This window comes from Phocoena sinus, chromosome 13 (assembly GCF_008692025.1).
Source record: "Phocoena sinus isolate mPhoSin1 chromosome 13, mPhoSin1.pri, whole genome shotgun sequence".
Classification (NCBI taxonomy): domain Eukaryota; kingdom Metazoa; phylum Chordata; class Mammalia; order Artiodactyla; family Phocoenidae; genus Phocoena; species Phocoena sinus.
The window spans coordinates 80,956,320-80,970,581 of record NC_045775.1 but is presented as its reverse complement, the minus strand read 5'-3'; the positions used below and the strand labels follow the sequence as shown (position 1 = coordinate 80,970,581).

Here is a 14,262-nt window from a genome sequence, read left to right as displayed (position 1 = left end):
AGAATGCCCTATCTCACTCCTTGAAACAAATCCTAAAGGAAGCCAAAAAGAAGTTTATTGAGGAGAGCACCATCTCCTCCCCATCTACCTGGAAGAGGAGCTACTCAGGGGGGCTGGCACTGGGCCTCTTCCTGTGCTGGGCTCAGTAGGAACGGATGCCCCCACCTCGTCGTAAGATCACGGCCCGCGGTAGAGGCCGTCACACCACCTTGTTGACGATGACACCTAGTTCCTCGATCTCACACTGGACTTCATCGCCCTTCTGCAACAGTGGGCCGTGAGGCGGTCAGTCCTTTGGTGTGGCACATACACAGGCCTGGATTTCTCAAGTCTGAGCCCACCCTGCCAGGCCTTCTTCCTTTCCTCATTTAGCCAACCTACCTTGAGAAAGACAGGAGGTTTTCTGAATACACCAACACCTGGGGGGGTCCCGGTCAGGATGACGTCCCCTGGGAAAAGAGTGACGAACCTAGGGCAAAAGGGCCAGGTGAGACCAGGGGCCGAGGTGGCTGTAGCCTGCCATGGAGCGCTCGGTTTAGCCTCCAGGTGGGTGTTGGGGGGCAGGGCTCCATCCCACTTACTGGGAGACCCAGGCTATTAGCTCTTCTGTCTTAAACACCATCTGGTTGGTGTTGCTACTCTGGACCACCTCCCCATTCACTCGGCAGCAGATCTTTAAGTTGTGTGGATCTGAAATGCAAAAACAACACTTGGGGGTTCTCCCTTCTTTCCCTCAAACCCCTCCCAATCAGCTAGAAGATGAAAGCACAAGGAGACCTTGTGACTCGCCAGGTGAGAGGGTTGTGTGCTGGATTCCCTGTGCTTGGTCCTGGCACTCCCTACCCTGGAACTGTGTGTGGACACTGGCCTCCTCAGGCCTCCCTGTATCCACCACAGAGCAGAGTGCCTGCCAGTGGTCCCCTGGGTGGGTTAAGGAGGGGATGTTCCAGACTCAAGGAGGAGAGAAAAATGGCTGTTTCTGCCTTAAAAAACAGATGTCTACCCACAGCAGAGGCTGACTTGGCACAAGCAGGAGTAGTGAAGACTCCTGCACCTGAAGGCTTACCTGTAATACTGTCCCGAGTAGACAGTACTTTTAACTTTTCAGTGTTTTACACATTCACAAATCGCCCCCCCCTGCCCCCCGCCAAGGGATCACCATTTAACTTCTCTGATGACTGACTGCACGGGGTGGCGTAAGGCTGAACTGCATGGACGTGGCCCTACCCAGATGGCTGTGCGCTGTCCTCTTAAGCACTGTCTCTCTTCCTGGCTCTCACAGGACCTCACTCAGCCACTGTGTAGGCAGGCAGCAGCAGGTACAAGCAGCAAGGGCACAGTGAAGGTGCAGGGGGCTCTGGAACAGCCATTCTCTGTGATGCTCAAAGGGCAGCTCTGCTGCTTTCCAACTTAAAGACTCTCCCAGATGGTGGCAGCTAGAGGAAGCCTGACCCACCCATCCTGAGAGCACTGCTTCGTTATTCACTTCATGAATGCAGATTCACCACGTCTGCAATTACAGCTCTCTGTGGGGTGAGGGGACAGGGGGATGCCAGTGGAGAACTCATGGCCCACGTTGAGAGATTTGCTCTTAATATAAGCAATCAACGAAAGGGCAGCTGGGGATAGGGGGCCCACGTGGAGCCATACCCCTCACTCCCATTTCCCGGAAAGCTGCTTTCTCTTCACTGATGTATCTAAGAGCAACAGGAGTCACCCAGTGGGCTGTCAGAGACCTACCTGCTACACTGTCCTTGGTCACCAAGGCAGGGCCCAGGGGGCAGAAGGTGTCAAAGGTTTTTCCCAGCAGCCACTGCTTTCCATTGCGTCTCATTTGCCAGTCGCGAGCACTCACGTCATGTGCCACAGTGAAGCCAGCCACATGGGCCATGGCATCTGTGGCCTATGGGGGGCAGGGGGTTTGGCCAGATTGGAGGTTAAATCATGATGACACCAACCCCTGTAACAAAGGATCCCAAAGCCTTGGTCCCACGTTAGTGGCCAGAGGTGGTGGATGAGAGGCAAGGCAGGGTCAGGAGCAGGTAGATGCCAACCGCCTCCCAGTGCCAGGGACAGATGGCACTGCCCTTTCCACCTCACCTTGATGTGCTTGCCTTTCTTTCCAATGACCACAGCCATCTCCACCTCCCAGTCCACCTCCTGTAGAGCGGGAAAGGAGCAGTGAGCTGCCGGGCTCTGGGCACCGCTCCTCTGCCGAGGGGCTACACACTGCCTCGGGGCCAGGGCCTCTTAACAGTGGGGTTGGCTGCCGGTCCCCATTTGTAAGACCTCGAGCCAGAGTGGAGTAAACAGTAGGGGAGGTATCAAGTGCAGACCCATCAACTGGGCAGTGGCAGGCAGCACCCCTAGAGGCAGGCAGAGCTCTCCGAGCGACTGCAGAAGAGCAGCTTTGTCCGGGGAGGGAGTTTAAGAGTCACTCTTGATACTTCCAGAAAAGGATGCATACCAAGTAACAACAGCTAACCCTACTGTGTGCCAGGCACTACTCTAAGTGCTTTAATGCACTAACTCAAATAATAACAAGAAAAAGATCAACATGCCAAAATAAATGTGGGCCAAAGGCTTGAATAAGCAATTCACAAAAAGAAATACACACACATGGCCACAAAAAGGAGAACATGCTCAGCCCTTTCCATAAACCACAAAGTGCCCTATAAAATAGATAACAATCTAGCCTTTCAAACTGACTGCTCTTCCTAACAGTGACAACCAGAAACACAAAAAAGAACTGGGTTCCTTGGGGAAATGGCTAATTCCAAGTCTGAGACAGAGTACAAGATGAGCCTGCAATAGCTTGGCCACAGCAAGGAAGTACTCAGAAAGTGATATAGATGGGGGCCACCTTGAAGGCCCTCACTGGCCAAATTAAGACCCTTTGAGTATCAAAAAGAATGTAAATGATGGACTATGACATATTGAATAAAACTAAAAATCAGGAATTTACAGTGATACTAAAGGGACATGGGTTAAAAAAAAAAAAGGAGGGAAGCAGTGTTTCTTCAGGGTACCAGCTAATAAAAGTGCACAGACAGAAAAAATCACCTTTTTCTAACGCTTACCGCAATAATGGATTCGGGTAAGGATGACCAGATGATCCCTGGATGAAAAATTGTGAGGCAATAAGATAGTCACATGGTTTCAATGTCTACCCTGCAGATTGTTTACTAATTACCACAGTGAAATGTACCTTTACAATGGAGAGGTCACGTGAGCATCAAGTAAACTAAGGGATCAAACTTTAGGGCCCAACAAGAGTCTCCCAGTGGGATGCAATACAAGTACACACCTGTTGCTACAGACTGAATGTTTGTGTCCCACCCCCCCCACCCCCCAATTCATATACTGAAACCTAACCCCCAAGGTGATGGTATTAGGAGGTGAGACCTTTGAGAGGTGATTAGGTCATGAGGGTAGAGCCTCCATGAAGAGGATTAGTGCCCTTACAAAAAGAGATCCCAGAGAGCTCCCTTCTACCATGTGAGGACATAGTGAAGAGACAGTCGTCTATGGACCAGGAAGTGGGCCCTCACCAGGCACCAAATCTGTTGGCACCTTGCTCTTGGACTTCCTCGACTCCAGAACTGTGAGAATTAAATGCCTTGTTTATAAGCCATCCATCCATCCATTCTGTATTTTGTAATAGCAGCCTGAACAGGTTAAGAGACCTATGTAGAACTTGACAAAAATGTTTAACCTGAATCTAATCATGAAGAACCAACCAGACAAATCCAGAGTGTGAGACATGCTATGAGACAACTTGCCTGGTTTCTTCAAAAAGTGTCATTAAAAAAAAAAAAAGTGTCATTAAAGACAAAAAAGGGCAGGGGGAAAAACCGCTTGAGATCAGGGGTCGGCAAGCTATGGCCCACAGACCAAATCCTTGCTTGTTTGCTGTCTGTTACTGCAGACAAAATTTTCCTGGAACACAGCCATGTTCATTCATTCACGTATCAGCTATGCAGCTTTCATATTTCACAATGGCAAAGCTGAACTGTTGCAAAAGAAACTATTTGGCACTCAGAGCCTAATACTTACTAACTGGCCCTTTGAGAAAAAGTCTGTGGATCCCTGTTGTAGATAAAAGGCACTAAAGAGACATAACCAAATACAATGTATGACCTTGACTGATCTTGGACCAAAACCAAAAAACAAAACAGGACCCAAATTAAAAGTCATCTTTGGGGGGTCAACTGGGAATATTCCCAATTGGACTGTATATCAGATATTACTCATGTTAACTTTCTTAGTTGTGATAATGGTATTATGGCCATGTAGGACATTGTCCTTATTCTTAGGAGATGCATGTTGAAGTTTCTAAGAGTGAACTGTCTTAATGTCTATAACTTACTTTCAAAGGTTCTTCCCACTCCCCCTCCAAAAAAAGTGTGTGTGTGCCTGTGGGACATGAGGGAAGGAGAGGAAGAGGGACAGGGGGAGGAAGAAGGAGGGAGAGGAAAAGCAAATACGGCAGAATGTTAACAGTGAATCCAGGTGAAGAGTCTGGGTAGTCACTGTACTTTTTTTCAACTTTCCTGTAATTTCCAAAATATTCCTAAACTAAAAATTTGAAAGTATTAGTAAGGGTACATACACTGCTGGTAGACATGTAAATTGCTTTTGCAACTTTTCTTAAGGTCACTTTGGCTGATTTTTGAAACCCTGCCTACACTCTGACAAAGACATTCAAATTCTAAGAGTTTATTCAAAGGAAATAATCACACATTCATGGATGTGCAAAGTCCTTTCTATGAGGAGGTTCACTGCAACACTACTTATAAAAGCTAAAAACTGGAAACAACCTATCTAGCAATATGAGGACTACTGAATAAATTATGGCCATTGATACAATAGAAAACTAAGCAGTAACCTAAAAAATGTCAGGGGAGAATATTTAATGGCATGAAGAATGTTCTTGCTGGAGACTTAAGTAAATGGTAGGCATATGTACAGTATAAGTAGAAACAGGAACAGAAAAACACTGGGAAGATACACAGCAAAACATAAATGTTGCAAGCCCTGGGCAGTGGGAACATGGGTGACTTTTCTTTACGTTTATCTGTATTTTACTAATTTTCTATAATGCAAGCATATTACCTTTGTAATCAGGAAAAGATATAAATTAACTTCTCCCCCCCCACCCCCGAGAGCAGTCTTATTACTGTATAATCCCCTGGAGTTTCTGTTTAATGCACTAATGAGCAACAGATGGTTCCTTTAGGCTGGAGGCTGAGCACCTGTGTGATGGGTCCCAGTGACTCGGGGGCACAGTGGGGAGGCACCAACCTGACTCTCAGGAGGGAGGACGACCTCGTCGTAGGGCCCCACGATGGAGCTGGAAAACTTGCTGAAGATGATGGGCTCCTTGGGCACGGGCACGTTCTGCTCTTTGCAGTGGTCCACATAGTTCATGCCCACGCACACCACCTTGTCTGGCCGTGTAACTGGGGCCAGGAATGTCACGTCTGACCGTGGCAGGACTGGCAACTGGGCAGCCAGGGCTCTGCAGAGACCAGAGCAAGAGAGAAGGGCACTCTGGGGAGATCCTGCAGCAGCTACAAGTTTTTAAAATGTATTTTCTAGATCAACCATCAGAGTCAGCAGGAAAATCAAGCCCAGTTACTGTCCTTTGATATCAGAACACTGTTTATATTCATCCAGTGTTGATTTCCTCTCCCCCATTAGGTAATACATGTCCATGTAAGAGAATTCAAAAGGTGCAAATGGGAATAATGGAAAGGTCTCTCTTCTACACCTTCTCCTCGTCATGCTGCTCCAGCCCTGGAGACAACCACTGTGTCCTATGTAGCTCTTCACAGCCACTCTATGTATACTCTTCTCCCATCTTTTTTTTTTTTTTTCTTGCGGTACGCGGGCCTCTCACTGTTGTGGCCTCTCCCATTGCGGAGCACAGGCTCCAGACGCGCAGGTTCAGCGGCCACGGCTCACGGGCCCAGCTGCTCCACGGCATGTGGGATCTTCCCGGACCGGGGCATGAACCCGTGTCCCCTGCATCGGCAGGCGGACTCTCAACCACTGCGCCACCAGGGAAGCCCTCCCATCTTTTTTTATGCAAATGATAGCACAATTATATATACCTTTTAAAAATATATATATTTTAGAGATCTCACCATAACAGTATACAGCTTCCTTGTTTTCGTATGGCTGCCTATTACTGCACAGTAGAGATACACCCAATTCTCTAGTGAGGGACACAGAAGTAGTTTCTCATCTTGCGAGAATATGAAAGTAGGGGAAAAATACTGTTACCAACGCTGTATGCTGTCAAACATCTGTATTTTTTGTCAGTTAAACAGGTGAAAATGATACCTCAAAGTGGTTTTTTGTTTTGAGGGTTTTTTTGCCACACCATGCGGCATGCGGGCTCTTAGTTTCCCGACCAGGGATCAAACCCTCGCCCCCTGCAGTGGAAGCGTGGAGTCTTAACCACTGGACCGCCAGGGAAGTCGCCTCAAAGCGGTTTTTAATTTACTGTTCATCAACACCTTTAGACCAGATTCCACAGGACTCCTGGCTTCAGGGAGGCCTCTACCTAATCTAGCCCAAACCCGAGAACCATCTTTAAGAACCTCTTTGCAGTCCTCTCTCCTAATGAGCTTTCCAAGATGCCTCTTAGGATCCCAGGTTCCAGCCCCTCAGGCAAGCAGGGACTTAATCTCCCAGGGAAGGCAGTGTGACAAAGTAGAATTCTGGCTCCACCACCAAGTGTGTGGCCTTCGGATGGTCAATCATCCTCCTTGGGCCTCGGCTTCCCCCTCTGTAAACTGAGGATGTTGTCATAAAAGATTTCTAAGGCTCTTCACTAAGAGAACAGGTGAGAAACGAAGGCTGGGGTGCAAAAGGAGGCGGGTGGGAGGAGGGAGGGGGAATGGGGCAGCTGCGGCAGGGCACTGCCGCCTGCTGACTTACCTCTTTGCCACTGAGAGCGCGGCCTCTCCCTGCCCCAGGAACTCTATCATCGTCTTGGGCAGTGTGGGGTCAAAGGCGCTGAGGTTGATGACACCTCCACCATTCCCTGGCTCCAGGCCCAGATGAGGTCCCATCAGGTGGGGTGCCTGGAACTGCACCAGTCTCATGTCTCTGGAGGGCTGAAAGGGCCAAGGCTGAGCCTGCAGCAGAGCCGCGAGCCGCCTTCTACCAGAGACCAGCATCGGAGCCTATGGAGAAAAACGTGGGTCCTAGGGGATGGAGACAGTCCCAAACCATCACTGGGGTGCCCAAAGCTCCTCAAGCTGCAGCCCAGGTCCTTTTGCCCCATGAGCCATTCTTGGCTCACCACATGGGAAGTGGTCCAGGTTTTCACTTATTTCACGTGTTTCAAATGAAACATTTCTAGAGAAGCAACTACTTCATGCCAGGCACTGAGCTAGGTCCCAGGGATTCCAGCCTTCCGTCAACCAGTGCTTTCTGAAAGCTTAGACTGTAGCTGGCACCACTGGGGCACCGGGCAATGTAGGTCAGACACACTCAGCCCTGCCATCCTGCCTGCAGGGGAGACTGATGTTAACAACGGATGCCGTTAAGTAGGATTCTGCAACTGGGACTGCTGCTGTGTAGATCAAGGGCCCTGTCTTTGTTTCTTGAGGAAGTGTGGGCTGGGCTAAGATGAGCAGGGCTAGGAATTAGTTAAGAGTGGGGCCCAGCATGAGCAAGAGATCACAGGTGAAACTGGCTTCACAGCTGCCACAGGTAGTTTTTTAAATGCCCATTTGATCCTGTTACCCTCCTACTTAAAATGCTTTCCACGGCTCACATGACCAAGCCAGAACCCCTTCCAGGCTGTCGCAGCCTTTTAGGAGCAGCCCCCACCTGCCTCTCCAGGCAGTAATTATTTAGTGGCTCCTGTGCTGGAGTACAGGCTGCCCTAGGAAAGAGGCTGCAGACAGAGGGCGGGGTCTACGCCTGACAGGCATCACGGGGCTGTCTCCCCTCTGGGTTCTGGGGCCACAACTGTCTCTTTTGCTGCCGAGTCCATAGTGCCTAGCACTGTGCCTGCCACACAGAAGGCTCTCAGCTACTCTCTGTTCAATGATCAAATGCCAGAAGCAGGGGCTTGACTTTTCACTACTTGGGAAAGCTTGGTGATTGTCAGCCTCAGGAGGGGCAGCTGTGCCTTCGCTCCTCAAATCACTTAGAAAGTATCAACAAGGCTCAGGTTCCATTTTGAGTTCTAGGCTCCACGCAAAGACAAACCCCATTCTCTTCTTTTGTTTCTGAGTCTGGCCTCCACCCCAACAGTCCCTCCTCTTCATGGTTCCTTGCCTTTAAAAGTAGCCTTTTAGGGATTCCCTGGTGGCGCAGCGGTTAAGAATCCGCCTGCCAATGCAGGGGACACGGGTTCAAGCCCTGGTCCGGGAAGATCCCACATGCCGCGGAGCAACCAAGCCCGTGCGCACAACTACTGAGCCTGCGCTCTAGGGCCTGCGGGCCACAACTACTGAGCCCACGTGCCACAACTACTGAAGCCCATGCACCTAGAGACAGTGCTCCGCAACGAGAAGCCACCGCAACGAGAAGCCACCGCAACGAGAAGCCCGCGCACCGCAATGAAGAGTAGCCCCCGCTCGCCACAACTAGAGAAAGCCCGCGTGCAGCAACGAAGACCCAGTGCAGCCAAAAATAAATAAATAAAATAAAAAATAAAAGTAGCCCTTTATGCTTAAGCACGTGGAGGTCGTCCCAGACTCCTGGTTCTCTGATGATTCCATCTGCCTTGTTCAGTTAAACACTCATTAGATCCAGGTCAATGATCTGATCGCTGTGCTGGCCAATGAGTTTAACCAGAAAACCAGGAGTTCTGAACCTCCCACCCTCCTGTCTTACACAAGCACCAACCATGCCACTGTCAGGGGCTGTTCAAGCTAAAGTGTATGCACTCATATACTCCACACACTAAGATTATTATCCCACTGCGTGCCAGGTGTTACTCTGTTTTACCTACAATGGCTGATTTAATTCTCTTCACAGCTGTGGACGGTAGGGGCTGTTGGTCCCATTTCACAGATGAAAAAACTAAGGCTCGAAGAGGATAAGGGATTTGCCCAAGTTCCCAAAGACAGGAAAGAACTGGGACTTGAATCCAAGTCCAGGTGAGGAGTTGGACACTTTAGCCCAGAGGTGGTGGTGAGAAGTAGGAACCTCCAACAGGAAATCTTCCGGAGGCCCAGCGATACCCTGCATGCCCCAGGGGAAATTGGATCTCCTGCTGGCTACTGCCTCAGGGATAAGGCTGGTCACCTGCTCTCCCAGATAACCGCAGGCCCCACTGACTGCCCTTCCCACATGACAGGCCCTTGCAGGTTCTCATTCCGCCCTCTAGCAATCCCCTCAGGCTGAGCGCCTCATTTCACAGAAGGGGCACTGAGGCTGAAGGAGGTGAAGTCACCTGCCGAGATACCTGAAAGTGGCCCCGCTGCTCCTGCGGGAACCACTGTGCCGCAGAGCCTGAGCTCAATCCAACTCTGGAAAAGGGTCCGTAAGCAAAGAGGCAGGGACATGGAGCGGCAACGGCGCAGGCGAGACAAAGGTTTGCACCTGGGACCGCGTCCCACCATCCACTCGCCTGGGCCCCTGTGCCAGTCCCCCACTTCCCCTGTATGACCAGCTCCATCCCCTGCACTCAGTGGACGCCCACGAGGGCCCGCAAGCCCAGTCCGTGTGGTCGGAGCGGCCGGGCACCAGAGTCCAGTCCTGCCCTCAGCCGGAGGCCCGGAGGAAGGCTGAGGCCCGGTGCACCCCGCCGTCTGGCCTAAACCTAACCTACCTGGCGCCCTGTGCTGTCGGGATAGGACTCGCGGGCCAGAAGCCAAGGTCACCGGGCGCCTGAGCACAGGTACTACGTCCCAGACAACGCAACCTGCCGGGACTTCTAACGCTGCGGCACTGGGCGCCGCGCGGCTTCTCTAAATAAGGCGTCAGCAGAGGCGGGCGCTCCCTGGTGACGTCACGGGCCAATAGCAGGGCGTCTAGTTCGGTGCCGGAAGCCAAGTCGCATAGGGGGCGGGCCCAGCGGCCGAGGGAGGGTAGTCTCTCTCGCGTTCCAGCAGGCCTGTGGGTGCGGACCTGAAGCCGGCGAAGCCAGCCGGATGCCCCGGACGCCACATGCCCGAAGGCACTCGCTTTCGGGGCGGCGTGCGCTTGCATGAACCCGAAAGGGGGTGCTTTTTGACATTTTGCGCCCTGGGCGCCTCGCTGGCCTCGCCCGCGTCGGGCCCAGCATCTGGGCCAGGCCCTGCTCTGATGGTTGAGCGAAATGCGTGGAGACCAAATTCTGGCGCGCTGGTTGACAAAGCCAGCTCTTTTTGTCTACTGATTGTGCCATATCAGAGAAGAGAGGAGTGATGATTGCACCGATTTTACATATGGGGAACCTGCGGCCGGAAGTATTTTCCTTAAGACGGCATTCTTAAGCAAAATTACAGCCTTTTACAGCCCTGTCTTGTTACGCACTATATGGACTGTGCGCGGGGTAGTAGGAGGCATAACCTCCATCGTTAGAAAACAGGCATTCTAGTGGAGAGGTGGTTTAATTAAACAGTTACAATCCAGCTCTCCAGGCATAAAGACATACGAGGGGCCCTGGGCAAGAAGCCCAAGACTTAATCAAGGAGCAGATCATCAAGGGCTTTATTTGCCCCAGAAAGGAGTTTGAGCCTTATCTAAGCACACAGGAGGCCACTGGAAGGTCCTCACTGGGCGGGCGGTGGGTGGGGGTGTGGGGGGTGCCATGGTTAGACTTGCTACTTGATACGTTTTGCTCAAGGAAATGTGTCTGGGTTAAGAGTGGTGCAGCTGAGAGCAGTGGTGGTTTGGTGTGTGGCAGAGATGGTGAAAGTCCAGAGATGTTTAGAAGGCAGAACTGATGGCCCTCAGTGATGATAGAAGGTGGGAGTAAGGTGGAAGGAGGTGCAAGGCCGACTCGTAGGTCTCTGGCCTGGTAGATGGCAGTGCCATTCATGGAGACGGGTTCTGGAGAGGCAGCAAGTCTGGGGGGAGGATGGTGAGCTTAGTGTTGGATGGGTTGTATTTAGTGTGCCCATGGGACATTCAAGGGGACTCTGCAGGGTGGGCCATTGGAGACACGGATCTGGAGCTTCCGCTCTTGTCTGGCTTGAAGATAGAGGTCAGCATAGAGACATAAATGGAACCTGGGGTGTGAGTGTCATCGAGGGAACATGCTAAAGAGAGCCTGGCGTAGTACTAGGCAGGAGACCTGGGCAGAAAGGGAACACAGATCTGCAGATGTTCCCCCTCGAGTATTCAGCAGAGTGGTGAGCAGTGCATGCCTGTGAGGCAACGACCTGAGACCAGGGAAAGATTCATCAGAAAGAATTAGAGGGAACAGTGTTAAGAGATTGACAGGGCCAGGAACAGTGCCTCTTCCCACTAGTCTGACTGGAAAGACACAGAATTCATGGAATATCGAGTAGAGTACGCATAAAGATCTTGCCTCCATAATGGGGAATAATGAACCCAGACTAAACAATGCTCCAGTCCTGCCTGACAAATCGTAAAATCAAGACACAAAAGGATCAAACTTGTCTCCAAGTAACTTAAGTACATCACAGACCAAGCTCAATCATGTTTATAGAAAATTTTAAAAATATATCTAGCATCCAACAAGGTAAACTTCACGAGATCTGGTATCTAATCAAAGATTACCCAGCTTGTCTTCCCTGGTGGCACAGTGGTTGAGAGTCTGCCTGCCGATGCAGGGGACACGGGTTCGTGCCCCGGTCCGGGAAGATCCCACATGCCGTGGAGCGGCTGGGCCCGTGAGCCATGGCTGCTGAGCCTGCGCGTCCGGAACCTGTGCTCTGCAACGCAAGAGGCCACAACAGTGAGAGGCCCGCATACCGCAAAAAAAAAAAAAAAAAAAAGGTTACCCAGCTTGGAAAGAAGCAGGAAAACATGACTCAGAATAGTAAAGCAATTTAATCCAACTCAAAACTGACAGATGTTAGGATTAACCGACAAGGACATTATAACTGTTTTTTATAACTGTACTCCGTGTGTTCAAATGTTAAGTAGAGGGACTTCCCCGGTGGTCCAGTGGTTAAAACTCCATGCTCCCAATGCAGGGGACCCAGGTTCGATCCCTGGTCAGGGAACTAGATCCCGCATGCTGCAACTAAGAGCCCACATGCCGCAACTAAAGATCCTGCATGCCTTCACAAAGATCCTGCACGTGCAAGTAAGACCCGGCGCAGCCAAAATAAATATTAAAAAAAAAAAAAAGTAGAGACAGGGGAGTTAAAAAAAAAAAAAAGACCCAAACCAAACTTCTATTGATGTAAACTGCAATATCTGAGATAAAAAATACACTAGATGGATTAATGGTAGATTCAACACTGCAGAAGAAAAGATTAGTGAATTTGGAAACATAGCTCTAGCTTTGGGGCTGGCACCTCTATCTTCTGATAATTTGCCGAAATGACCAACACAAAAGGAAAGAGGAGAGGCTTCCGATAGATAAATGTTCTCTAGGCCTTTTAGAAGACATGGAGTTGTTCCTTTAGCCACATACATGTGAATCTACAAGAAAGGTGATGTTGACATCAAGGGGATTGGCACTACTCAAAAAGAAAAGCCCACCGCTGTTCCCACGGCAAAACTGGAAGAGCCTACGGTGTGTTCCCAACATGCTGCCAGCATTGTTGCAAACAAACAAGGGCAAGAGTCTTGCCAAGAAAATTAACGTACGTATTGAACATGTTAAGCACTCTAGGAGCTGAGACAGCTTCCTGAAACATGTGAAGGAAAACGATCAGAAAGAAGAAGGCAGCCAGAGCAAAAGGTACTTGGGCTCAACTGAAACCCAGGCGGCTCCACCCAGAGAAATGCAGGCATTGGTTCTGCACCTGTGAGAACCATGGAAAGGAGCCTGAGCTGTTGGAACTCATTCCCTATAAATTCTTGGCATAATAGGTATTACCAAAAAAAAAAAAAAAAAAGATCTCCAGACTGTAAAAATGTTTCTCTTTATTGAGAAGTGTGGTGTCTCCTCCCCCAAAGAGGTGTTTCCAGCAAACTTTTTTCTTTAAAAAGGGAGAACATAGCACTAGGAAGTATCCAAAGTGAAATCGAGTACAATATGATTTAAACATACTGAAAAGACCATCAGTGAGCTGCGGGGAAAATCCAAACCACTTAATATATGTGTAATTGTATTCCTAAAGTAGAGGAGAGGGAAGGGAAAACAAAAAAATATATATTTGAAGAAATAATGGCCGAGACTTTTCTAAACTTGATGAAAACTATAAACCCACTATCCAAGCATCTCAGTAACCCCCAAGCACAAAACACATGAGGAAAACTACACCATGGCATAGCATAATCAAGGTGTTCAATACTAGTGATAAAAAGAGAAAATCTTAAAATCAGCCAGAGGACGTCTGTATCCAGAATAATGGAGAAACACTTGTTCCTATTCCTCCTGCTACGTACAGCTAAAAGCCTGTACGAGGCAAACATAAGACTCTGAAAAGGAGGTGAGGAGGCAGACTGGCCTGGGGTCTGCACACCAGTGAGATGGTGCAGCAGTGAGTTCTCTGGGTTCTTTTTTCTCATGTAACCAGACTTGGTCCTGAGGAAGCTGGCAGCCTGGAAATGCCAGTGGGTGCAGACACAAAAAGCCCCAAGAAAATCCTGTTCTTGAGTCAAAGGACCAGCAAAGGGACAGCCTAGCAAAACAGAAAATTTAGATAATAACTGCTGTACTCCAGCCAGACGACGCAGAAAAAAACTGTGGTCCCATGCCCACCAACAAGGCAGAGTAGGGAGCCTAGATTTTCACCCTTGCCAGGCTGTAATGAAGTGCCTCAACCCTTCCCCCATGTCAGAGTGGTGAGCGGGGTGGATCAGAGAAGGGAAAGTGGGGAGCCTGAACGGTCCTCCCTGCTGGGCAGTAGCAAGGTCACCCTTCACAGTGGAGGCCATGTGGGGAACTGAAGCTCCCACCCTGCTGGGCAGTAACAAAGATCCTCTCCTCCCTGGGTGTCATGGAGGCTGACTTAATGAAAATGAAAAGTAACATATCAAAATTCGTGGGGCACAGCTAAGACAGTACTCAGAAGGAAATGTATAGCTCCAAATTCTTATTTTAGAAAAGAGGAAAATTCTCAAATCAATAAGCTTAGCTCCTCCTAGCTCCTAGAAAAAGAAGAGCAAAATAAACCCAAAGCAAGCAGAAAGAAGGAAATAATAAAGAGCAAAAAAAAAATC

At 49.7% G+C, this 14,262-nt stretch overlaps 1 protein-coding gene across 3 annotated transcripts; it reads right to left on the bottom strand.

The window, feature by feature from the left end:
* Window positions 1-33: 33 nt before the first annotated feature.
* FAHD2A (fumarylacetoacetate hydrolase domain containing 2A) lies at window positions 34-9,955 on the bottom strand. 3 transcript variants are annotated; one of them, XM_032653549.1, is made up of 8 exons: window positions 9,803-9,955; window positions 6,949-7,196; window positions 5,305-5,521; window positions 2,101-2,160; window positions 1,741-1,903; window positions 582-690; window positions 382-469; window positions 34-262 (listed from the first exon to the last, which is right to left on the bottom strand). In XM_032653549.1, exons 2-8 carry the CDS (start codon window positions 7,188-7,190, stop codon window positions 200-202), a joined length of 942 nt encoding a protein of 313 aa, XP_032509440.1. In that variant the 5' UTR covers window positions 7,191-7,196; window positions 9,803-9,955; the 3' UTR covers window positions 34-199. The 3 variants fall into 3 exon arrangements, with proteins under 3 accessions (XP_032509440.1, XP_032509441.1, XP_032509442.1); XM_032653550.1 differs by having other exon boundaries at window positions 6,949-7,127; window positions 9,803-9,952; XM_032653551.1 differs by lacking the exon at window positions 582-690 and having other exon boundaries at window positions 382-449.
* Window positions 9,956-14,262: the final 4,307 nt, after the last annotated feature.